The sequence below is a fragment of the Bufo bufo genome, chromosome 2, assembly GCF_905171765.1.
Source record: "Bufo bufo chromosome 2, aBufBuf1.1, whole genome shotgun sequence".
NCBI lineage: Eukaryota > Metazoa > Chordata > Amphibia > Anura > Bufonidae > Bufo > Bufo bufo.
In genome coordinates this window covers 679,958,160-679,984,973 of record NC_053390.1, presented here as the reverse complement: position 1 = coordinate 679,984,973, position 26,814 = coordinate 679,958,160, and the positions used below count along the sequence as shown (strand labels likewise).

At 42.1% G+C, this 26,814-nt stretch overlaps 1 protein-coding gene across 3 annotated transcripts in view; it reads right to left on the bottom strand.

The window, feature by feature from the left end:
• The window catches only part of PALLD (palladin, cytoskeletal associated protein), a 366,817-nt gene that overhangs the window by 164,974 nt on the left and 175,029 nt on the right, over window positions 1-26,814 (bottom strand). For all 3 annotated transcript variants that reach the window (XM_040418647.1, XM_040418648.1, XM_040418649.1), the window contains 5 exons: window positions 21,203-21,269; window positions 12,975-13,080; window positions 12,806-12,883; window positions 8,793-8,934; window positions 5,494-5,517 (listed from right to left, as the gene is read on the bottom strand). In XM_040418647.1, the coding sequence (XP_040274581.1) occupies window positions 5,494-5,517; window positions 8,793-8,934; window positions 12,806-12,883; window positions 12,975-13,080; window positions 21,203-21,269 (417 nt within the window). The remainder of the gene's footprint in view (window positions 1-5,493; window positions 5,518-8,792; window positions 8,935-12,805; window positions 12,884-12,974; window positions 13,081-21,202; window positions 21,270-26,814) is intronic.

The window sequence follows — 26,814 nt, the reverse complement described above, 5'->3', positions numbered from 1 at the left end:
GTGATTGCTCAGCTTTAAACTAGCAAATATGAGCCTCCGTGTCTTGATATAAAATTCAGGATTTTCCTAATTTATGACGTAAAGTCATGATTTTATGAAAGACACGGAGGCGAGTATTTCCCACCCGTTAATTCTTTTACCCATCCCACGGATTTATAGTATTTTAACTATCGCTTGTTTTAACTTGACGTATTTCTGTATTGTTCATTTATTTTTTCATTTATTTATTGATCCGTGTTTAAGTTCTCGGATCCGGATACTGATTACTATATTACCATGATTTCTCATTTTTTCCTCCAGGTTGATTGCCTTCTGTCAGATGTCTCCAGGTTGTTCGCCTTTGACCAACGGTTCCAGGTGCTCACCTCCCTACAGTTTGGTTTCTTTCCTCAGTCAACGTTCCGGCTGTTGTTGATGGTTCCAGGTTCCAAGTTCTCGACAGTTGAAGTCCACAAAGAAAGAGGAAGTGTCCGTCCAGTGATGCGCCTTATATAGGGGCTATGGGGGGTGGAGTTGTTACCATGGTTACTCTGATGATTTTTTCTTCAGTTGTCTTTGCTGCTATATTCTCAGTAAAGAAAGAGTTAAGCAAATATTCGCCTCCGTGTCTTTCATAAAATCATGACTTTACGTCATAAATTAGGAAAATATTTCATACACCATACACAGGCATGGGATTCAGCCAGTTCCCTCCAGTTCTCCAGATCCAGTTGTTAAAATTACAACTGGATTGGAGAACCGTGTTTCCAGTTGAGTCCCGATCTGGTGCTGTGTCGGCGGCAGGGCAGCTGGAGATGTTCGCTTCCATTGCTTTGCGCGCCGCTGATAGTTTAGCTCCTTAGTTGGGTGTTATGTGTGTGTAGTGTATATATGGTATATTTATGTATGTGTATCTTGTATATGGTGTATTTATGTGTATGTGTTGCATATATATGGTGTATGTATATGTAAACATGTGTCGTGACGTTGCGTGTCCGCCGTTGAGTAGGGAATCTGTTGTTAAAAATTTGAATCCCATCTCTGATCATATATTATGTTGGAAGTCCGTCCCATATTTACATGTTTGAATGCACAGGTTGACAGAGTTTTTCAGGAATGTCCTGAAAGTACCGAGGGGGCGCCAAGGAGCCAATAAAAATGGAAATGGAGAGTAGTTAATATGCTAAGTGACTATGAGTAATCAGGAGTAATAGAGGATTAAAATGTGAATTAAAATTCAAATTAAAAGCATAAATTAATAACATACACGAGTATGTATCTGTGTCTTGTTCAGTAAATGAACATATTCTCCATGTAATACTATAGCATAGCACTTACTTCACCGGGGAGGAGGGTACAGGATAAAGCTCAAGACAACTATACCACCACCTCCCCTGCCGAGGTCACTTGTCAAGATGTGTCAAAACCTTCCTGGTCCCCAAACAGATGATACCGAGGCTCCGAGATACAGCGGAAGTCTTTATTAATTAAGCTCAACGCGTTTTGGGATAATTCCCTTTTTCAAGAGCATACACATGAAACAGGTATAACAAACTTATATAGGAAGACAGGAACACATGGTCTGATGTCATCCTATAAGGGGGAGTGGTCCCTTCTGATGTCACTTCCTGGTGACAATTGCATTCAATGAGATCCATAAAATATACTGATGTCAGTGTTAATTCATCTAATGACCCTTATACATGTTGACATAAAGAATATAAAATAAAATCTATGTAAAATTATATGTTATTTTTCCTCCTACCTGGATATCCCTTTAGTCAACTCCTTTCAACTTTCTTTTCACATAAATGATGGACCGGAATCCTCCCCCACCGGTCGGAGTTCAAGAGGCTGACTCGGGACTAACTATATACCTGATGGAAAATTTACCCTATTTATTGACCAGAGTTTTTAATAAACTTCAGAGATGGAACATTGTGACCGACATAGAAGGTATAAAATCTGAGCTAAGTGACACTTGGTGCTATCTACTATCGAATACATCAGAAACTGTAATCAACCATACTCAAACCAACATTTCAGAGATGACATACAAAACTTTTTACACCATGAACTAGACTGACTCCAGTGAAAGGATTCCCTTACTCAGTTACATGGATTGTAGCACCACAAATTTGGTATATATGCTCGAATGCCCCTGTGGGCTACAGTATATAGGCCGAACCACCCAAAGCATTAGAGATAGACTTAATATAACAAGAAATACGACAAACACAGTGTTTCCAGACATTTTGCACAAAAACATGATGGTGATGCATCCCTCCTACAACTAACCCCTATAGAATGGGTCCCAAAATCCTTCCTACAACTTTGTAGGAAGGAAATGTATTGGATTTTCCATTTTAATACCTTGACCCCCTTTGGCTTAAAAGAGATACTGGAACATAGTAGCTACTAACCCACAAAACTTTATATATAGGGCACCATATGTGGAATTTTATCGCATTTTATTATATTTGTTCTCTTGTATCAATATTTTAATTATTATGACTTTTTGTACTTTTGCATTTATTTTATCCTTTATAGGATTGCATTTTACTTCATTGATGAACCAAAGTGCACTTTAATTATAAGTCCAAATGAGACATCGGAACACAATAGTTACTAAATGACAACTTAAAATATTTTATATGCAGGATATTTCCACATCTTATCGCACACTGCTTTCCTCTGTATTAATTTATTTATCTATTTATATTTATTTATTTCTTCGTGTCCATTATACCCTCTCTTAAGTAACTGCATTTTATCGCTATGGATGTTGGTAACCTGACTCCAACCGTATATAATAATAATATAATAATAATAATCATTAATAATCACTACTATAGACTCATTCAACACAACTATATGCATTTTTATTTTTTGCAATTTTTATTTGGCAATTTTTATACTATTATGCTTACATCTTTATATCATTGCACTTACAGTTTATATCATCAGATTTATATTTCATTCACCCCCACCATATTCATTTATTTATATCTTCTACAGACGTTTCCTTCCCCAAATAATTTATCTTCCTATAGCCATATTTACAAAGTGCTGATGCGTTATATCCTAGAACGCATCGGCCATTGTTCCAAACTTTGTCAACACATCAGCCCATATCGTATCTCCGCTCCTCACACCCCGTCCCTTTTCTTCCTGATGCGTTCCACAGTGGAACGCATCGGACATCCCAATATCTCCCTTCTCACTTTGTACGTCTCATTCATGAGCGCATTGCCGGAATCTGCAGCTTCTCCGATGCCTGCCCTTACCCCCGTCGGTTTGATTTAGAGTCTGTTCACGTCCAATCTCTTCATGCGCTCCCCTGTGGAACGCACAGCAATACCCTTCCATCAGAGTTCTAGTGCGTTCCACGAGGGGGGCTCAATACAGTCATTTCCTCTTCCCGTCTTATCATTCATTTTTAGAAAATAAAGATATAAAAGACACCAATAGGTTCATATATGATTTTACATAGATTTTATTTTATATTCTTTATGTCAACATGTATAAGGGTCATTAGATGAATTAACACTGACATCAGCATATTTTATGGATCTCATTGAATGCAATTGTCACCAGGAAGTGACATCAGAAGGGACCACTCCCCCTTATAGGATGACGTCAGACCATGTGCTCCGGTCTCCCTATATAAGTTTGTTATACCTGTTTCATGTGTATGCTCCTGAAAAAAGGAATTATCCCAAAACGCGTTGAGCTGAATTAATAAAGACTTCCGCTGTATCTCGGAGCCCCAGTATCATCTGTTTGGGGACCAGGAAGGTTTTGACACATCTTGACAAGCGACCTCGGCGGGAAAGGTGGTGGTATAGTTGTCTTGAGCTATATCCTGTACCCTCCTCCCCGGTGAAGTAAGTGCTATGCTATAGTATTACATGGAGAATATGTTCATTTACTGAACAAGACACAGATACATACTTATGTATGTTATTGATATATGCTTTTCCCAATTGTATTTTTCCCCCTACCTGGATATCCATTTAGTCAACTCCTTTCAACTTTCTTTTCCCATATTTACATGGGGAGACATGCTGCAGTCAAACAGGAATTGATATGCCCGCATAAGATCCAATCATCTGACAAATTAACATTTACTCATTTACTCAAAACTCGTTTTTTGTGCCCAATCATTGTCCCATGTAAACAGGCTATTACATGGACTGACATTAATTCCCGATGATTGCCGGCTCATCAGAAGAGGTGAAAGATGCATGTACTGCACTGTACATGCCGCAATTATCTCCTTCGTATGGGGACGAATGATTGCTATGGCTGATCCCCATACAGATACATTGTTACAAAGGATGATCTGCGGGCTGCGACCCAGAAAGTATTTTTGGTGCAGATGCTTTCACATGATGAATGAGCTTTTGGTTGTTTGACAGATGATCGACAGCACCTTTACGCAATTGGGAGGGAGAATTCCTAGCAACGCGGACCCATTCATTTCTATGGGGCCGCACGATGTGCAGCCCGGATCCGGAAATGCGGACCCTCACTTCCGGGTCCGCATTTCCGTTCCCAAGAAAAATAGAACATGTCCTATTCTTGTCCACAATTGTGGACAAGAATAGGCATATTCTATTAGTGCCGGCAATGTGCGGTTCGCGGATCCGCAAAACACACTACAGACAGGTGAATGGACCCTTATAGTTATAGTACCTATTAAATTATTTAAATGTGAATCAATAAAATGAAAAATGTATAATTTATAATCTAACAATTAACCAAGCAATAACTATTAATTCCTTCTAGATTATGTATACTAATTAAAGGGGTTGTCCCGGTTCAGAGCTGAACCCAGACACATACCTATTTTAACCCAGGCAGCCCCCAGTGATATTAAATACTTCGATGCTCTCCTTTGCCCTGGGGAAATGCTTTTTTGGAGATCCGGTGACCAGTCTGTCCATGGGGAAAGCTAGGAGGAGGCTTCCGCCTAGTGAGCTAGGAGATGTCACCAACACTAATGGGTGGGCTTTAGCGCTGCCCTAGCCTGTAAAACGGCTAGGGCAGTGCTAAAGCCTGTCCATCAGTGCCAGTGACATCGCCTGCAACACTGCAACACTGCAAATTGTAAACAAAAAGGCCTTTGCTCTGCACGATCCAGTGCAGGGCAAGGGAGAACATTGGAGCATGGAATGCTCCGATGCTTATATCAGAGGGGCTGCCTGGGTGCAAATGGGGATATGTCTGAGTTCAACTCTTAACCTGGACAACCCCTTTAATGTAAAATACACTGAATCAAACCAAGGGCAATACCTGTCCTTGTCTGTTCTCCACGTATTTGTGTAGGTTTCCACCTCTGGGTTCTCTGGTTTCCACTCACACTACAAAAACATACTGATAGGTATGTGTCTGACAATTTACATTGTGTGCCCCATTGACAACAGAGACTGATATGAGTGATGACAAACAGCGAAGTGTTGGTGCTATATAAACAACATAAATACATTCTGAAAATGATGAATTGCTTACCAGGTTCAGATGCACAGCGTGGCTCTGTTGGATGGAAATAGAAACATGAATTAATAATGTTTTAAGATTCTCTAAAATATTTATTATGTCAAGAATGATGAAAAAGCATGACAGGATTAGGGTACTTTCACACTGGCGTTTTAGTTTTCCGGTATTGAGATCCATCATAGGGTCTCAATACCGGAAAAAACGCTTCAGTTTTGTCCCCTTTCATTGTCAATGGGGACAAAACAGAACAGAACGGAATGCTCCAAAGTGCATTCCGTTCCGTTTAGTTGCTTTCCCATACCGGAGCGCAACATGTAGTTTGCTTTCTGTCCTGGGATGTGGAGCAAAACGGATCCGTCATGACCCACAATGCAAGTCAATGGGGACCGTTTTTTCTGACACAATAGATAACGGATCCGTCCCCCATTGACTTTTAATGATGGTCACAATGGACAATTCTTGGCAATGTTAAAGATAATACAACCGGATCCATTCATAATGGATGCAGATGGTTGTATTATCAGTAACGGAAGTGTTTTTGCTGGATCCGGCAGGCGAGTGTGAAAGTAGCCTTAGCCACAATGCAGAAATGATTATGATAAGAATGCCTGCAGAAAACAGTTTTTATCCAAAGAAGAACTTCGGGGAATATTGGTTCTCATTGAGGAGATCCAGCTGATGTATGGGGTCTTTCTTGAGAAAACAAAAACTGTGCTAAGCAAACAGTCACTCTAATGCCACCTATAGGTACAGTAGCTACCCTGTCAATGTCTGACCAATAAGAGAACCTTGAAACATGACTAGGAATGCTCGTTGTTTCGGGGTTCTTGTCCCTCATCAATACAGAGCAGGGTACTGGTTGGCTTAGTGCCTTTGATGCAGCTTTGATAATTATTGGTTCTCAGAGGAGGTCCAGTTGTGTATGTGTTATCTAAAGGGAATTAAATATAATGCATGTCATATAGGAAATGTCTCTACACAGAATCATTTCCACCATTTCCTAGCAGCTTAGGCAGGGTGCTGAATCTTATTAAAGTCCTGTATGGAGGTTTTGCGGCTTGGGTGCGGACCCATTCACGTCAATGGGGCCGCAATCCGTGCTGTCCCCATCCGTTGCTCCGTTACGTAGCCCCGCGAAAAATATATAACATGTCCTATTCTTGTCCGTTTTAAGGACAAGAATAGGCATTTCTACAATGGGCCGCCTGTTCCATTCCGCAAATTGCAGAAGGCACACAGGCGGCTTCCATGTCATGTGCATGAGGCCTTAGTGGAAATACTCCATGGGAAATGAATATGCAGAAGTATCTCCCGAGAAAGAGAACAATGTCGCCAAGGAAACCTATTGGTTCTCTTTCTTGGGAGATACCTCTTTACATACCATTTCCTAGCGATGGTATTTAGGGGACACATTACAGTTAACAGGTGAAGGCTATAGTTTTCATGTAAAAGAGTCCACATTCAGTTCCTTCTGAAATCTAGCATATCTCACGAGCATGCACATACATAGAGAATATGCTTCTAATAACAAATGGTTAACTACTTTCCTGTCTGCTTGTTAGAGACCTGTAATACAATGTGTAACCTCCCAACCTCTCCAGGAGCAAAGAGATTAGAGAGCAGAACAATGAGTTCCTGATGAGTTGGTTCTTTCGGCATACATATACAGGATAATAATGTGTGAATGGAAATGATATATGAAGTCCTCGGGGACCACAAGAGCTTAGCACTTTCCTGCTTCGGAAGCAAACACTAATATTCTGTAAGTTGATGTAACTGCAGTCTGAAAAGTAACAGCCATAGAGAAACTCAGTCTAATCGGCGTTCAAATCATTTTGAAATGAAAAGTGATGACATGACTTATGGTATGTTCACACAGGGCGAACACTAAACAGAAAAAAGGATTTTTTTTTTTGTGTGGATCTGTGACAAAATTTGTAACAAACCCGCTGCAAAATGTCGTTTTGCTGCGTATTTCACCCTGTTTATTGCAAAGCGTGAAATCAGTGCAACATAAAATGACATTCTGTCAATTTAAAATGCACAGCACAGGCCAAGTTCTGAACAGGTTCCATATGGATTTTTCCCACAGAGTGTGGATTTGTTAAAATCTCATCCATTTTGCTGCTACTTTGAAACCTAAAGTTTTGTGACATGTCAAAAAGACATGCCATAAAATACTGAGAGGTCAGCAGACTACTATTCAACCTTATAATAGATTATCTTTGGTCCTAAACTATCTATTCAGCAGCCCGAAAGTAATATTAAAACCTAAAACGTTATTTATCTGACTGTACAAGATATGATATGGTGATATGATACAGTGGTTTACTTGATTTTTTTCAGTATTGACCATGCTAAACTGCTGACAGCATTAGGTAGGGGCTTGTGAGAGCAGGACAAACATACCTTTAGTGGAGCTTTTCTTATCAGAAGTTGTGTTAATATGAAGTTTTATTCTGCCAGATTGTGTTCCTCCAGGTGGCAGGGCTTCACTGTTAAGTGCTGTCTGCACTGAGCTGCTTCACAACTCCTCCCCTTTGCTATGAGTGATAACTGTAGCATCCAACCAGGAGACCAATTCAGATGTCACTCAGAGCCAATGGGAGGGGCTAAGAAGCAGCTCAATGCAGAGAGCACTTCACAGTGAAGCTCTGACTACTGGGCACTTGCAGTGCTGTCAGCAGTTTAGCATGGTTAAAACTGCTGACAGCCTCAATACATGGGAATGTTAAAATCTTAAAAATAATAAAATTCTTAAAGGGAGTCTGTCAGAAGAAAAATCCCCTTTAAAGCCTCATTCACACGTCAGTGTTTCACGGACGTGTGCTGTACTTGTTCTCTGCGGACAGCACACGTCCCCATTCATTTGAATGTGTGTATTCACACATCAGTGTTTTAGCACGGTCAGTGGGTCCGTATTTTCAGCACGGATCCATCACGCCCATTATATTCTATGGGTCCGTGAAAAACACTGATGCAACACGGATGCCATCCGTGTGGCATCCGTATTTCACGGATCATTAAGAAGAGATGCTTTGAAAATTATTTTTCAGCTGTTCAGTGTCAGGATGCCACACGGACAGCAAAAAACGAACCCACGGACCCAACCACTGATCCAAAACTGACATTAATGTCATAATAGACAGTGCAGGGACGAGAGTAGAAAACAAAGATTTTATGCTGTTAATTAACCTCTACCTGGCATTATGCCTGGCTTACTGGTAGTTTTTCTGCTGAGGGTCTACCTTTAACTATTTGTACTTTAAAGTAGTCAATAAAAAAATAAGATGAAAATGTATTAGACTCACTTTTTTGTAGAATCCTGAAGTCAGGAGAATCCTGGATTTCTGTTCCTTGTCTAAACCATTTGACCTTAACAGGGGGTGTGCCCTTTACCCTGCACTCCAGGACCACAACTTGACCTTCAGATGTTGTCAGGCTCTGAAGTTCCTGAATTTCAAAAAGAAAAAAGATTATATGTCAGACAAAGCAATATGATGTACTTGCTTTCATGAGGAGCTTTAGGGTTCTGGTCCATCCATGGAGTCAAAGGTCACACTTTGACTCCATGGATGGAGTCAAAATAGTGTAGTATTATCACTATAGTTTCTTCTCTATTCTAATGTATACCATTGAAAGGTTTAACACTGGAAGTGTCTGAATAAGGCTACATACACATGACTGTATCTGTTTTGCAGTACGCTAACCGCAGAGCCACAAAATACGGATATCGGCTGTATGCATTTCGTAATTTCTGTGGACTCTATTATAGAAATGCCAATTTTTGTCTGCAAAATGGACAAGAATAGGACACGTTCTAGAATTTGCGTAGCGCCCGTGACGATGTGAACGGCACACAGATGACATCTGTGTGCTGTCTGCATTTTTTGCAGCCCTATAGAAACAAATGGTTCTGCGTGCAATCTGTAAAAAAATGTGGCTTGGAAGTGTAATGAAAATACGGTCATGTGAATGAGGCCTAAACATGGTAAAAAGCTGTGTACAACAACACTATTAGGCCTCATGCACACGACCGTTATGTGTTTTGCGGTCCACAAATCACTGGTCCGCAAAACACGGATGGCGTCCGTGTGCGTTCCGCAATTTGCGGAACGGCACAGACAGCCTTTAATATAACTGCCTATTCTTGTCTGTAAAGCGCGGACAAGAATAGGACATGTTACTTTATTTGTGGGGCCACGGAACGGAGAAACAGATGCGGACAGCACACGGAGTTCTGTCCGCATCTTTTGCGGCCCCATTGAAGTGAATGGGTCCGCACCCGAGCCGCCAAAACTGCGGCTCGGATACGGACCAGAACAACGGTCGTTTGCATGAGGCCTTAAGCCAAGAGTGGGAAAGATATGAACGTTATGTGATATGCCTACTCTGTGCCTGTCACAGACAGAACCTCAAAAAGGCAGTCTTCATACACATTACAATTAAGAGTTCATGCATATACTGTATATGCAGTACATTGTCAAGTCACACTTAAAGGCTATGTACACCTCTGGAGGCAATTTTTGTTTATGATTGCATTTCATTCATTTCTGGCTCAAAATCATATTTTCAATTGTCCTTTATTAAAAATATTGAGCCATTCTGTCACAAAGGGATAATTGTTTTTCTAATTGTGTGATTGGTACTTTCACTTTTACTTTGTGCAGGTCATCTAATAACCCTCATCTCTAAACTACTAAGAGGTCATAAGGTCACACTTATTTAAGCCACATTTCTATCAGTAAGATAAGAACTGAGCTATAATGAACGTTTATAATGTCAGAGAGCAAGGATAAGGAGCCCGTCAGCTCCCCAACTGATGGAAAAGACAAAAAATCCACAGGCTGCTACTACAGCATCTCAGCTATGTACACAAAAAAGAATTCCATTCCAAAGTGCTGGATTTTGCTGGCATCATTGCCAGCGCTGTACTGGCGTGGCTGCCATGGAGAACGCTGCACAGGATGGAGCACAGATCACTGCTCCTGCCTGTGCTAAGAAGACCTATGACAGAAGGTCAACTGTGCCAAAGGAGAAGCAATGAGCATTTACAAGAAATCCTCAAAAACGCATAAGAACCATAACTAGTATGTGTAGTAATGCCATGTAACGCATAGTGATCGAGCAGAACGTTTGTTTCTGTTTCAATAAGGTCTAAGCAGTATGTTTTGCACAAATAAGTCACTGGACACCATCCAGCTAACACCATGCATGAAACCTGTTGCTGTTAGAATTATGTTATGAAAATGCTTTTCAGCAACAGGAACTGGCAATCTCATTCGGACTGATGATGCACATTGCAGACAAGAACTGGACGAAAACTTGCCAAACTCTGCCAAAATCCTCAATCAGGCAGGAAGCTTTCCTTCATCATACAAATGATCCAGAGCACACTGCAAGAGCGATGCTGGTGTACAGCACAATATAGACAATACTTGTCCTTGAGTGGCTGAGTCCTGACCTTAATTTCCTCATGAACTGGTGTGAAGAATGCTCCAATTAGCATAAATTCCAAATCATAAAAAGCTCCATACAGACAAGAAGAAGGGGAAGGTATCATGCAATTTTCCAGCTGTTTTACTTGTGTTACTGCTTTCTTCACTGTACCATTTCTCTATCCATTTTAAATGTATACTACAATCAGGATAAACTATAGGTATGGATTTTTTCCATTTAGATATATTTTCTTTACTGCTTTATGTCTTTCATGGTCATATGGGTATCCAGCCAAAATGAAGACTGGCATACTAGAGGTTGACAGTGTAACATCAGAAATTCAGGCAACCTGCATCATATCTAGTCATGGTAGGACAAGAAGAAGTAGAGACATATACATTAATATACACAGCAGGACCAAATGTTTTCAACATACCTAAAAATTTCAAGTAGGTTTTGACTACTATTAGATATAAACCTTCACAGGCAGAATGAATCATATTTGTCAGCCTACTGAGTTCTCCCGCTACCATGTGTTACCATAATGTTTGCCTTCATTTCTGGAGCAGTTGACATTAAAGTGCTTCCCGTATGTTCCTTGCTAGCATCGTTGTGGAGAAAAACACTTTTAATCCGCATGCAAATGAGTCTGTAAAGGTGCCCCTGGGTCATTTTCATACGAAGGCACTCCCCCTCCACCGCGTCTGCCCGCCCTCAGTCTCTGTTCTAACCTCCCTCCTCCCGTCCGTAATCCCGCGCATGCGCACGCTAAACTGCAATGCAGGGGATTACGGACGGGAGGAGGGAGGTTAGAACAGAGACTAAGGGCGGGCAGACGCGGTGGAGGGGGAGTGCCTTCGTATGAAAATGACCCAGGGGCACCTTTACAGACTCATTTGCATGCGGATTAAAAGTGTTTTTCTGCACAACGATGCTAGCAAGGAACTAACGGTAAGCACCGTTTTAATAGGGGGGATGCCGTGGACATAACACTGTTATTAGGTTAATAGGGTGAATCTGCATGAAAGACTCCCTTTAACTAAATATGAAGTGCTGAATGAAAATCTTCCATGCGTAATAGCAAAAAATGGGTAATAGTCAATGTAGCCTTGGAGTCACATAGCAAAGCCTGGTTGTCCTCCTTTCTTCTAAAGTCACCTTCACCAGCATGTGTGTCTTTTTATTTGCATAGTGCATCAGTCCCTTCATCAAGCGAAAGTTCGCTATGTAACATCATTGCTTCTATTTGTGTTAGCCATTAAAAGGTATCCAACCGGCAATACCCTTATTTTGTTTATCTTAGGTCTCATGCACTCGGCCGTTCCATGCATTGGGGACCGCAATGCACGGGCAATGTCCGTGCGGAGGCCGGGACGGATTGAGGCTCATTCAACTTGAATGGGTCTGTGATCTGTCCGCACCGCAAAAAAATATTCAAGTGATAAAGGCTGCAATATGGCCACGGCCGGGCAACGGCAGTGTGCATGAGGCCTAAATCTCTCATTTGCACAGTATTCAGCCACCGAATCTAAAGCATGTTTAGCTTGCACGTAAAAGGAACATAAACATAAAGTGGTTATTGCACATACCAATATACTCAGCAAAGCATTTACAGAAGCCAGTGGATCCCAGGAGATGCATGTGTAGTTACTAATAGTATTATAATGCAGGATGTGCTGTATCATATAATACTTAAACAGTGATAAACTAAAGAAAAATCAACGCAAAAATGTAAAAAGTTATTTAGGACACAACTAATTTCTCCAACTAAACTAAGCGCAATTGTATCACCAATTTAAACCCATGCTTGTCCTATAAGAATTCGGTATGCACATATATCACAAATAATGCTGAGCCTGTCAATGCTAAATTCACAATTCCATACCTTAGTAAAGGAAGGAGGAGAGAACGTGGAAGAACCAGACCCATCATGACGATACAGATAGGAGGTAGGGCTCTGGATCTGGAAGAGATTTTGAATATTTTAGTGTATTGGAGAACACACAGCAGTGATAGTTCACCCTCATAGCAATGCAATCATGTAAGTTACCTACCTGCTGAACAGGAATAGATATCGGCTGCATTATGGCTGTGGTTATCCCAAATTTTGGTGATGATGGTCCTATGGTCAGTGAGACAGAGGTTGTTTTCTTTTGAGCCCTGGGAAAATAAACAATAATTGATAGAGGGACTTTGATGTTGAGCAGCTGCCCAATTGACCCAGCAGCATTGATGACAGCAATGTCTCAATATTTTTGGGGAAATCATGGTGTTGGAAATGAGATACTAAAAATGTATATCCATTAAATTTATGTTTGGCATATATACTGTGCTGCCCTCTGCGCGGGCGTTACGGAAAGTGCCAAGTATACAGATAAACATTAATATACAAATCTCTCCAACTATACAGGGTGCACATCGGCTCAGTGGAAAGCACCAAAAAATAATGTGTGGATCCATCCCACAACATGGAGCTGAACCATAGATTCATATTCATAAATACAAACAGGGCACCATCTTCAGGGTCCCTACACACAAAAATTTGCACTGGCAATTTTTTTAGGCTGGAGAAACATCACAAAAACCCATGTATTTTTTGGCCACCTGTGTTTTGTGGCTTTTTTTTGCAAACATTTTGTTGCCCACTAGTATTTTCTTCATGACATTTTCCCCGTATAGAAAAGGCGATGTGAAAATGCCTAAAAAAAGAAATACAACATGAAAACGCTACAGCAAAAATGCCACCTAATTAACAAAACCCCAGTAGCAAAAAACAAACACAAAAAAATGCTTGTGTGCCCTGTGTTTCATATTTCCTATAGAACTTCAGCTACATCTGGAGCTGGTGTTTTTACTGCAAAAACACACCAAACTAGGAGGTACCAAAAAATGCACTAAAAACACAAAAGGGAAGAAAAAACACAAGCAATGTGTGAACCCACCCTGTAAGGGCTCGTTCACAAAACCGTTGCCCCTCCGTTGCCGTGTTGCGGCCCGCATTTGCGGATCCGCAGTACACGGGCACCGTTCCGTGTGCATTCCACATCACGGATGTGGACCCATTCACTCCAATGGGTCCGCAAATCCTGAGATGCGGAACGAAATCACGGAACATTATGGAAGCACTACGGAGTGCTTCTGTGGGGTTCTGTTCCGTACTTTTGTTCCGCAAAAAGATAGAACTTGCTCTATGTTTTGCGGAACGGACGAATGCAGACCCATTCAAGTTGAATGGGTCTGGATTCATCCCGGTGGCCGTACGGAGATTGCAAATTGCGATCCCCAATGCAGGGAACGGCCCACCTACGGCTGTGTGAATGAGCCCTAAGAGTTTGAATGTATCTTTGTGTTTATATATGTTTTGTTTGTTGCCACATTCTAATAAACAACATAAAAGTAAGGAGATTTCAAAATCCCACATTTTTCTTGGAGAACCACTAAGGGCGCTTTCACACAAGCGTATCCTGTGCGGGTAATCCGCTGCGTGAAAGAGAGCCAAGCCGCGCTTCGGACAGCAGAGACACGGAGCATTAACATGATTGATAATGCTCCGTGCCTCTCTTTGATCTTTTTGCTACAAAATCACAGTGACAACTTTATTTCACTGTGATTTTGTAGTAAAAAAGTCACAGAGAGGCACAGAGCATTATTATCAATCATGTTAATGCTGCGTGTCTCTGTTGTCCGGAACGGAGCTTGGGTCTCTTTCACGCAGCCGGGATCCGCTCGTGTGAAAGAGCCCGAATAATTTTAGGCTGTATGCATCCTGTAACTCGGAAACATTTAGAAGTCCTACTGAGGTTCTACCACCATTCCCCTATTCTAAAGGAAACTATTTGGTTATTCCTCCTGGAAATGGGTGACAGCACCAATCATATAATGAAAGAGTGCACAGAGACATGCACCCTGACCAAGAGAATGACAACAGTCACATTGTTGAATCATACATTGAAATTGTACAAAAACAAATAGATGCCTTGAAAAACAAGGAGGCCAGGAGTGTGAGGGGGAATCTCTTTGCACGGGAGGGACAAGTTGTCAAAACTCTCGAGCAAAATAGGTGCATTACCATCAAACCAGTGACAAAAGAAGGGGCCGTGGTCGTTATGGATACTGATAAGTATACAAAAGAAGTTATGAGACAATTACAGGATGTTGAGGTATATGAGACACTGAAGGGTGATCCTAAATGGGGGATTATGCGCAACATAGAAGTGATCTTGGACAGGGCCTTGCAAGGTGATATAATATATGCTGATCTTTATTAATATATGAAAATGAGTTGTCCGGTCACTTCTATGCTATACATACTCCCAAAAATACATAAACGGTTGGAGGATCCACCTGGCCGACCTATCGTGTCGGGCAGAGGATCAGTGTTCAACCCTCTTTCGGTGTTTCTTGATAAGCTACTTCAGTCTCATGCGACCGCGGCTCCTTCCTATGTCAAAGACACGGGACATTTTCTCACTAAATTACGTCAGTTACAGTTACCTGCACAGTTTTTGCTCGTGAGCTTTGATGTTGTCTCTCTTTACACATCCATCTATAGACCATACCTATGGATTAAATGTCGTCGATGTGGCCCTGGCCGGCACGGGACTCTCCCCAGGGGCTGGCCGATTTGTCCTTCACCTTTTGGAGGTGGTCCTGAAGAGGAGTTATTTCCTCTTTGGGGACACCTTCTATTCTCAGAAGCGGGGTGTGGCCATGGGGTCCAATGTGGCCCCAACCTACGCTAACATCTTCATGGCCGAGGTGGAGGACAGGTTGGTCTATCAATCCCCTTTTTTTGGGCCGGTCTTGTGCTGGTGGCGCTACATCGACGACATCTTTATGGTCTGGAATGGTACTACAGATGAATTAGACAGTTTTCATACCCATTTAAATATGGGTGTTCCTGGTTTGCAGTTCACTGTTACAGCATCAGAGAACGAACTCCAATTCCTTGATGTATTGGTTCATGTGATTGATGGGGAGATCAGGACTGATCTCTATCAGAAGCCTACGGACAGGAACAACTTACTTACTCATGACAGCTATCATTCTCGGCGCATGGTGGACTTCTTACCATGGAGCCAGCTTTTGCGCATGAGAAGAATTGTCTCAGATGATAATGACTTCTCTAAAAGTACTGATGAGATGTGTAGCAAATTTATAGGAAGAGGTTATCCTAGGAAACTTCTGAGGAGAACACGGGACAAGGTTATGTTGGTTGATAGGGAGTCCATGCTCGACCGATCTTCTCGCAAGGAAACAGGGGAGAGAATTCCATTTGTATCCGTATATGGACAGGATAGTGGAGATATTGCCAGAATTCTGAGGAAGGAATGGCATATTTTGCAGAAGGGATTGCCTGAGATTAAAGAATTTAAGGTCCCTCCAATGATGGCATACAAAAGAAACACTAATTTACGTGATAAATTGGTTAAGACGGCTGTTGGAGAGCCACATGAGAGTGGACAAATGTATTTGGCCCCTTGAAAGAATGGCAATTTTCCTTGTCTGTCCTGTTGCAATTGCAGCAGTATCATGAAAGATGATACGTTTTCGCATCCATATAGTGGCAAAAAATTCCAAATTAATGGATTTTTCACTTCTAGATCCAAATATGTTGTGTATATGATCCAGTGTCCCTGTAGTCTCATATATACGTGGGTGAGACCACAATGGAGATCAGGGAACGGATCAATAAGCACAAGAGTACAATTAGGAAGAAGATGCTGGACAAACCAGTGGCGAGGCATTTCATCGAGCGTGGACACTATCAATCAACTTCGATTTCCGAGTAATAGACGCAGTGGGGACACTCACAAGAGGGGGTGATGAGGACAAAATATTGAGGAAAAAAGAACTTAAATGGATATATACTCTGAGATCAATGCAGCCTTATGGACTCAATTTGGAGTTTAATGTTGCAGGGATCGATTAGAGTACTCCCCTTTATACACAGGTATAGATTTTATACGCTTTTGCATGTACATGCAACAAATAATTTTAATGTGTATCACTGTAATTGCCCGCTGAGATTCACATTGTGCTGGTTTTTACCTATTTTACTCTATGACACTTTTGTGTCCATGGTGGCTGATCGCACCATAGTGTACCACAAGGGTCGCTCCAGCTGCTATTATCATATGGATCGTGCGTTTCTTTTTTTCCCTCTTTTTGAGGGATTGGATTGCACTTAGTAATCAGCGAGTGTGTGTCCTTGGCAACATGATGCGGCGTGACGTCAGGCGAGTGGGAGGAACGAGCTGTTCACAACACACAGGTCAGGTGACCATGATGACGTCTGGTGATGCGGAAGTATGAACATGTGAGTGCGAACGAGATCCCGCCGATTCCCGCGATGCTAGACGTGCGCGCGATGTTGCCATGTACACACAGGATGCTTTGCAGTCAGACATGCGCATTAGCGCTTGATGGACGGCCAACATGCAGCTGGAATGCATTGTGACATGATTACTCCTTGGAGGTAAGAACTCAGGTGCGATCATCTACTATACAAAACAAGCTTTGGGATTTCTGCCCAATGGGATGTCTGGGTCTGGGGGATGGGTATCTGCCCACACACTGCTTATTGGAGTGGATTGTTGGTCAATCAATGGTTGTACATTGTATGCTTGACAAAGGCTGAGGACAGCCGAAACGTTGCATTATCTGTCTGCACATATGGTTTGAAATACTACAATAAAGGAGATCGTTGGAGATGCTGCTGTAACATCATTTTTTACAATTGTTCTGTGTCCACGTGGGATCCGTGGTATTGGATACAGCTGCTGCATTCCACATACAAGCTCTGGGATACCGTTGTGTGCTGCTTCTATTCACCTTGATTTACTGACCAATTGTCAATTTAGGATGCCTTCACATGCTGCAGAATTTCCTACAACTGAAAATCATTTTCATTCCTCTGGATAGGGCTGTTTTGGCAGAAAGCAGATGGTTTTCTGCAAGTCCCATTCAGGTGAATGTAATTGATTTTCAGTTGCAGAAAATTTCTGCAACAAAATCTGCTGTATGTGAAGGCATTCTAAGGCCTCCTTCACATGGGCGTCGCGTGTGAGGGCCGGATCGGATGCGGGTACGTTGCGGGAAAATGCAAGATTTTTCAGCGCGAGTGCAAAGCGTTTTAATGCGTTTTGCACGCGCGTGAGAAAAATCGCCATGTTTGGTATTCAGACCCGAACCCGGACTTCTTCACAGAAGTTCGGGTTTGGGATAGGTGTTGTGTAGATTTAATTATTTTCCCTTATAACATGGTTATAAGTAAATTAGGGATGGAGGGGTTAAAAAAAATAAAAAATTATTAAACTCACCTTATCCACTTGTTCGCACAGTTCGGCTTGTCTTCTTTCTTCTTCTTTGATGACCTGGGAGGAAAAGGACCTTTGGTGACGTCACTGCGCTCATCACATAGTCCATCACATGGTCCATCACCAAGGTGATGGACCATGTGATGAGCGCAGTGACGTCACCAAAGGTCCTTTTCCTCCCAGGTCATCAAAGAAGCAGAAAGAAGACAAGCCGAGCTGTGCGAACAAGTGGATGAGGTGAGTTTAATAAAAATAAAAAATAAATTAACCCCTCCAGCTCTATTTTACTATGCATTCTGTATTAAGAATGCTATTATTTTCCCTTATAACCATGATATAATGGAAAATAATAAAGATCGGGTCCCCATCCCGATCGTCACCTAGCAACCATGCGTGAAAATCGCACCGCATCCACACTTGCTTGCGATTTTCACGCAGTCCCATTCACTTCTATGGGGCCTGCGTTGCGTGAAAAACGCACAATATAGAGCATGCCGCGATTTTCACGCAATGCACAAGTGATGTGTGAAAATCACTGCTCATGTGCACAGCCCCATTGAACTGAATGGGTCCGAATTCAGTGCAGGTGCAATGCGTTCACCTCATGCATTGCACCCGCGCGGAAAACTCGCCCGTGTGAAAGGGGCCTTAGGCCTCTTTCACACGAGTGTGACGGATTAGGTACGGATGCGTTCAGGGAATCTCGCACCATTTTGCAAGCAAGTTCAGTCAGTTTTGTCTGCGATTGCGTTCAGTTGTTCAGTTTTTTCCGCGTGGGTGCAATACCTTTTTGATGCATTTTCACGCGTGTGATAAAAAATGAGGGTTTACAAACAACATCTCTTAGCAACTATCAGTGAAAAATGCATCGTATCCGCACTTGCTTCCGGATGCAATGCGTTTTACACTGAAGCCCCATTCACTTCTATGGGGCCAGGGCTGCGTGAAAAACGCTGAATATAGAACATGCTGTGTTTTTCACGCAACGCAGAACTGATGCGTAAAAAAAAAAAACGCCATTGAAATGAATGGGTCAGGATTGAGTGGGGGTGCTATGCGTTCACGTCACGCATTGCACCCGCGCGGAAAACTCGCTCGTGTGAAAGGGGCCTAAGTTGACAACTGGGTGCGACCGTCCTCTTTGTCAGGGTGCAGGTCTCTATGCGCTCTGACATTGTATGATTGGTGCTGACAGACAAGGGGAATGGTAACACCCAGTTGTTAATTCATTTATACATTTTAGGAGGAATAAAATAGGAACAGCACAATGCAGAATTCTAAGTAAAGACAAATATCTAAAAAAGACATGTCAGAGACACGCGTCTTTCTCCACGAGACGGACACGTTTATCAGCTATATCATTTTATGATTTATTAGTGATCCTTGCTCTGAGCCCGCTTTATTACCTCAGTGTGACTTAGTATTACAACATACCTATAGCAAACTAATAAAATGTGTGAAATGTGTTTGCGGCTTATGTATTTTATCACCTCCTCATTCACATGGACATTCCCGATAAAGGATTCTCTACCCACATTCTCACACTGAGGAGAGACCTTCGTAAGTGACAGGCCGCTGATTCATCTCCTGACAGGAACAGTTCTGAAGACGTCAGGTCTGGCTGCAGGCGCCTCAATCATCACTGTGCCTGATATCTGCTTGCTTCTAGGACTCTCCATTCATATGAAGACTAACTGCCTGGGGTTGGAAGAAAGCTGGTCACGTCTGAAAGCCAATCACTACAGAATATACTTCTGACGGGACCTTTAACGATTGGACTTCCCTATGACAACTCATCCTTCATGGGGACCATGAAAATGGAATTGAAGTTAAATTGTAGGCATAATTTGCAAGCTTTTTACATTTTTTTCCTTAAAGGGGCTGTCTCACTTTAGCAAGTAGCATTTATTATGTAGAGGATGTTAACACAAGCCACTTACTAACATATGGTAATTATCTATATTGCTTCCTTTGCTGGCTGGATTCATTTTTCCTTCACTCCTTGCTTCCATGGTTACAACCACCCAGCAATCCAGCAGTGGTGGTCGTGCTTGCACACTATAGGAAAAGCCCCAGCCTCTCTGGTGGCCGGGACCGTGGGAGAGCACATAGGCTGGTGCTTTTTTCTGTAGTGTGCAAGCACGACCATCACTGCCAGATTGCAGGGTGGTCGTAAATAAGGAAACGAGCAGTGTACAATGTGATGGAAAAATTTATCAGGACAGCGAAGGAGGCAATATGGACAATTACAATACATTAGTAAGTGGCTTGTATTCACTTTCTGTATATGATAAATGCACTTGCTGAAATAGGTTTAGTTGAAGGAAGAAAATCAGACCAAATTTCTAACGGCGCTGATGCAGAAGAAGGACTCCGTGTTGAGATGTTACCATACAGGTAATCTTTTATTCAAAAGGTCTACGCGTTTCAGGGGCAGACTGCCCCCTTCATCAGGACAATAAAACTTTTTAGTTTTATTGTCCTGATGAAGGGGGCAGTCCGCCCCTGAAACGCGTAGACCTTTTGAATAAAAGATTACCTGTATGGTAACATCTCAACACGGAGTCCTTCTTCTGCATCAGCGCCGTTAGAAATTTGGTCTGATTTTCTTCCTTCAACTAAACCTGCTTTATCTCTTTGACCGTGAGCGACGGAAAAAGGGCATAGACCAAGGCAGCAGATGCAGACCCAACCCCGCAAACTGGACGGGAATATTTCCAGTAAGGCGAAACATAGGTGTTGTGACTTGTCACAACCCCACATGGTAAGCACAATCAGTGTATTTCTGTATTATTGTCTGTAAGGTTCCACACACGAGGCGCTGCCTCCTTTTGGTTTTTCTTTTCTATATACTTGCTGAAATAGTTATACATGTACTAGTCTAATCAGTTACTATTCTTATGTATCCAGCAAAAATTACAATATTTTGTATTGTTTTAAATGGAGATGAATAGAGGACTTACTGCGGCATTGTTCCTTGTTGTGTCTTAAAAGAAAAGCCTTCACTTTCTGAGTCTGAAGAACTGGCCCCTTAAATGAAAGAAGAAAACATTTTAATTCCTTTCCTGTAGATGTAATACAGAATTTCCTGTAGATGTAATACAGAATTCATTTTCATGACCAATAAATGTGGACTGATTCTAAGGATACGCCCACGCGGTCAGGTTTCCGGATGCAGTTTTGGAAGCCAAAATCAGAAGTGGATCATAAAAAGAGAGAAAGTATAAAGGACAGATACGACTTCTCTTTTTTGAATTCACTCCTAATTTTGGCTTCCAGAACTGCATGCAGAAGGCCACCTGTACATGGGTGCGGATGAACACACATAAGATCTGCACAAATTTCTGTGCGTTTCTGCAGCATATCTACACCTAAATCCGCAATGTCTAATTGCGGATTTTGGTGCGGATTTGATGTGGTTTTCATTGAAAAGGGTGAAATCCGCAGCTAAAACTGCAAACATAATTGCCATGCTATTTATTTTAAAATCCTTGCCGCAGGTGAATTTCAGCACGGAAAAAAAAATCGCAAAGTGTACATGAGATTTGTGTAATCTCATACACTTTGCTGGTACTCTGCTACGCTGCAGTTTTTCTGCATGGGAATCGATGTGGAAAAACCACACGTATTTCTCAATGTGTGCAGGTGGCCTAAGAGTAGCGGGTGACTTTGCAAGGAACATGAAAAGGAAACGCCAAGCTACTAATTACAAAAAATGGACCCCATGAGTCATCATGGACTGCCTTTGAATGTGTCATTAGAAAATCAACTACTATTTAAATCAAGTTATGTTAAACAATTTGTAAGGATTTTTTTTAGATTTTTTTTGTGATTTTTCATGTCACCAGCTATATTTAAAAAAAAATCCTGCAAAATTGCAGTTCCAATTTGGCCACTGCCCCTCACAATAATAGCCTGAGACTTCATGCTCTATGGGGATCACTTTTGAGCAGACACCTTATTATCATTACAGTCAGTATTACAATGATAGATAATATATATTTACACAGTGACACAGTGAGGGGTTGTGTCTGGCAAGGCAGGTATTTTCCTCCCAGCATGTGCGACTGGGCTGGTTTCAAGCCAGGTGAAGTCAAATACCGGACCGGAGTTTAAGTGCCGGTCCGGGTTTTGGCTGCACCGGGCTGTCCTTAAATAGGCAGCTGGGCTCAGCAGAGATGTCTCTGTTTTTGGGATCTGAGGCTTTGTGCCGTGCTGGAAGGCTGAGAGCTGCATGCGGGGAAACAGGCCCCCTAAAGCCTGCTGTGGACTACTGGAGGCAGAACTGCCATCAAGGTGACTTGTGTTATATGAACTTTCCATTGTGTGTGAATTACCATCAAGACTGCAAAGTTACGTGCTGTTTTGTGCAATTGCCTCAAGTGGGAATAAACACTGACGTTTTGAGTTAAGAACTTGTATTTTGCCTCTGTACTGCGCCCGCTTACCCTATCTACCAGAGCGAAACCCCACAATATATATATATATATATATACATATATAAATAACATGGGATCCACCATACACTTCCTATACAGGGACCTATGCACAGGTCACAGAGCTGCCCACAACACTGAAGTAATTTTGCAATTTTCTTAAAGGTGCCCATACAGCTTCAACAACTTGTCATCAGCTGTGTGTGTATATGTTCTTAGTGGGAGAGGAAATCTGTGGAGCGGTGGCTACAGTCAGGTAATAGCGGCTGCCGTTTTTGTTGGATAATGTGACCACTACTGTTTAAAGGTGTTGTACAGTGGGTTAACATCGATGACCTGTCCTCAGAACAGGTCATCAATATCAGATCAGCAGGGGTGCCACTCCCAGCACCCCCATCGATCAGCTGTTTGAGGAGGTAGCGGCACTCAGGCGAGCGCTAATTCCTCTTAACAATATCCTGCTCTTCACCTTTTCAAGTGAATGGGACAAGCAGCTGTAATTACACTGTGCCGCCTCTACAAAGACCACGCATAGGTCCTTCTTAAGAGGAAATAGCTCTTCGTCAATATTATCGCACAGCACAACCCCTTTAGCTGTAAGGGGATGTTTGTAAACCATGGAGCGAGGTTTACAAATGGACAACATGAATACAATTTGTACAGAACCTCTTATGATTTCGGAATGTTGATGAAAGTGAAGAAACATTTTAATCTTTCAAGTAGTTTGAGCATTATCGGTTTTATTACAGCACTTGTAGCTCTGACAGCCGAGCTGGATGATTAATCACCTTCATATTTTATGTCACAAAAACTGTGAAACATTGCATTTTACTAACATAGTCAGTGACCTGTCAAAGCGATAATGATTATCCTTTTTAATAACACCATGCCATCACAGATATTCGTGGGAAACATATTGTTAAAAAGCTGAGTTCCTGGAATCCGGGGGTATTTTACATAGACAATTACCAAAGTGATAAAAAAAACACAGGTTCATCTGGTTCACCTCTAGTCAGATAATTCCCATTGTTGGTGTTGTTCCAATTACAATGGAGAGTTGGAGTTTATTCATAAATCAATTTGGCTATTGCTACTGTACAAGTGACAACAGATATGGCAGTGGATCCAGTTTTAATTTTGACATAAATAAAATTAATAAGACACAATACCCATATAGAAATAAAGAAAACACATTAAAAAGTACATTTTGTCCATCACTTTAAAGGGTTTGTCTGAGATTAGAAAAAGGGTTTGGCCTTTTCACCAAAATCAGCCTCACTATCGAAGCTCAATCCTATTCTCCTAGATAGGGTATCTGCAATTGTTTATTATATATTGTAATGTCATTTTGTTTTATGTATCCACTGTAAGCTTCAGAATGGTAAGGAATGGAACTCACTTACTATTCCAATCCACTCCTCTTGGTGGGAGTGGGCTGGTCCTGCTTCCTGCCATCTAGAGAGCGTTACCTTGGCAAGCCTGGAGTGATAGAGCAGGTCCATCTGCTCCTGCTCCAAGGACATTTGGGACTAGAGATACAGCTCATCTGTGAAGACCACTACTACAGGGAGACTACAGGGTCCCAGGCCAGCAGAATATCTGCAAGCTACAACGTTTACAGTCAGCAGAGTGATCAGCACTACAGCTATACAGACTCTGCTGCAGGTGGTGATAACAAGTTAAGACACCCATCACCACAATTCAGGACAGGCACATTCAAAAGTCAGCATTTTATGTAGTGGACAGCTATAGCCACAAGTGGCAGCTTATTGCTGTTAGCTAAGGGAAATCAGGAGAGAGAGAAGGACTACTCTAGAGTGCTATTGTCTGCCATCTTGCCCGCCACCATACTTCATCATCTGAGGATAGAGACACTGCACCTTGTATAGACGACAGCTGGATGTACTGTAACTAAGCCTTTGCACTCAGTAAAGAAAAACATTTGATGCCCTTCTATTTCTGATTGATTCCTTCACATCACCTTTTCACTGCATCAAACCTCAGAGAGCAATGCCCTGAGGGAGTACACTGTGACACAACATCTCATCAGGGTCACTGCCATTCCCATCCTCTGTGCCGGTTCCTCAGGGGCTTGCTGCACCTGAAGTACATCATACAGCCTGTAGACAATTGTGGTGCTGACTCTTGGAAAAATAAGCAGACATTTTTTTCTAATACCAGACAAATTGCTTGTTCTTAGCAATATTTATGTAACTCAATACACAATTGCGAAATTTATTAAGAAAACTGGCACCAAAAAGTCACAGAGTTTGGCACATACTATACTTCACAAAATTTTGCAACATTTTTGAGGCTTTGAGTCTCGCTCACCACTTTTCAAAAAGGTTGGTGGGGATGGGCGGTGCAGGGCTGGGCTGTCACATTTGTTCTAATCTACGCTAGAAAACTAGCATAGATTATAGCGGAAATCTTCACTAGCTGCCTTGCTGGTGTAAATTTCCATTTTGGAACATGAACCTGCACAAATGTGCCAGAATTATTAAGCAACATGTTTGTCTTAATAAAATTAGATAGGTGGCTGTCCTGCCTATCTGAATGGTACTCGGTGCTCTAACCAGTAAGGCTACTTTCACACTAGCGGCACGGACCTCCGGCAGGCTGTTCCGTCGGGTAAACAGCCTGCCGGATCCGTCCTGCCGCTAGTGACCATGCCTTTGGACTGCTGCTCTGTCCCCATTGACTATAATGGGGGCGGTGCGGAGGCATGGCAGCGCACGGCGAGAGGCTGCCGGAATAAATGTCGGACATGTCGTAGTTTTATTCCGGCAGCCTCTCGCCGTGCACTACCGTGCCTCCGCCGGAACTCTGCCCCCGCCCCCATTATAGTCAATGGGGACGGAGCGGCACACGGTCACTAGCAGAACTAGCGGCAGTACGGATCCGGCAGGCAGTTCACCCGATAGAACAGCCTGCCAGAGGTACTAGTGTGAAAGTAGCCTAAGACTCACGCAGTCTAAAAATTGTTATAATGTTAATATATATAGATCTAGCAATGGTCTCCACTTTACATCAATATCGGCAGTCTAGCCGTGATCTTCACTTTACAAAAAGGGCTCAATTCCCGCTCAATGCGATGTCGCTATTCCCTCTCTGTTTCTACAGGTGTTCGCAGTATTAACAAACTAGATGCCAGCAGTATGGAATCATCTCCTACATAAAGTTAATCAACATCATAGCCGCTGAGTATATATAATCCAAAGATCAAGCTAGGTACATATATACCTGTGAGTGCATAAGATGACCATCAAGCTGAGTACATATATCCTGGGTACGTAACTTCAGGTGTTGGCAGTGTTAGCGAACCAGTTGACAATGATATTGGATCTTCCCTGTATAGAACTGGATATCAAATTTATTAAAAATATTATTCAAACTAAGTATACACGGACCAATGATCACGCTGAGTACGTATATCCTTATGAATACTTATACCAATATAATGGCAATCAAGCTGAATATATATGTCCTTAAAATTGTTCAAATCACCCCGATATTGGAATTAGCCACAATGTCCCTAAGATTAGACCTTCATGTTGGCCTACAAGGTACAAAGATAGTATTCTTAATGGGATTCCGATAAATTCCTTTTGGAACGGTAAACAGTTTCGTTTTTATATTGTGTGCAGTATAATTTCCATACCGCACCAATAACACACCAGATCACATGTGGTTTGTCCTTTCACCACATATCCACATAGTATTGATCAAGATCGATGCAGGCAGTTACTGGTACAGTTATGGACCTCCTATACATAGAGATTTTGTGAATATACTGCAATACGGTGGAAGGCTGTGCACACCCAGCGTTAATCCACATCCAAAGTATCGCATGTGCCAACGCCCCTGAATGTGCCGGGAGACATGGTCATCAAGTGACGTATCCTGGACTGATAAACACTTGGATTTAGGCTTGTTACAAGAGCGACCTAATACGAGGTGGAATAGAGAAGGTAAGTCTGTATTAGAAGACCACGTGGGATGCCACGCAAAGGCACTATACTCCGCTCCACAAGTCGGGACTGCTTAACTGTAAATAACTGCCTGGATCGATCTTGATCAATACTATGTGGATATGTGGTGAAAGGACAAGCCACGTGTGATTTGGTGTGTTATTGGTG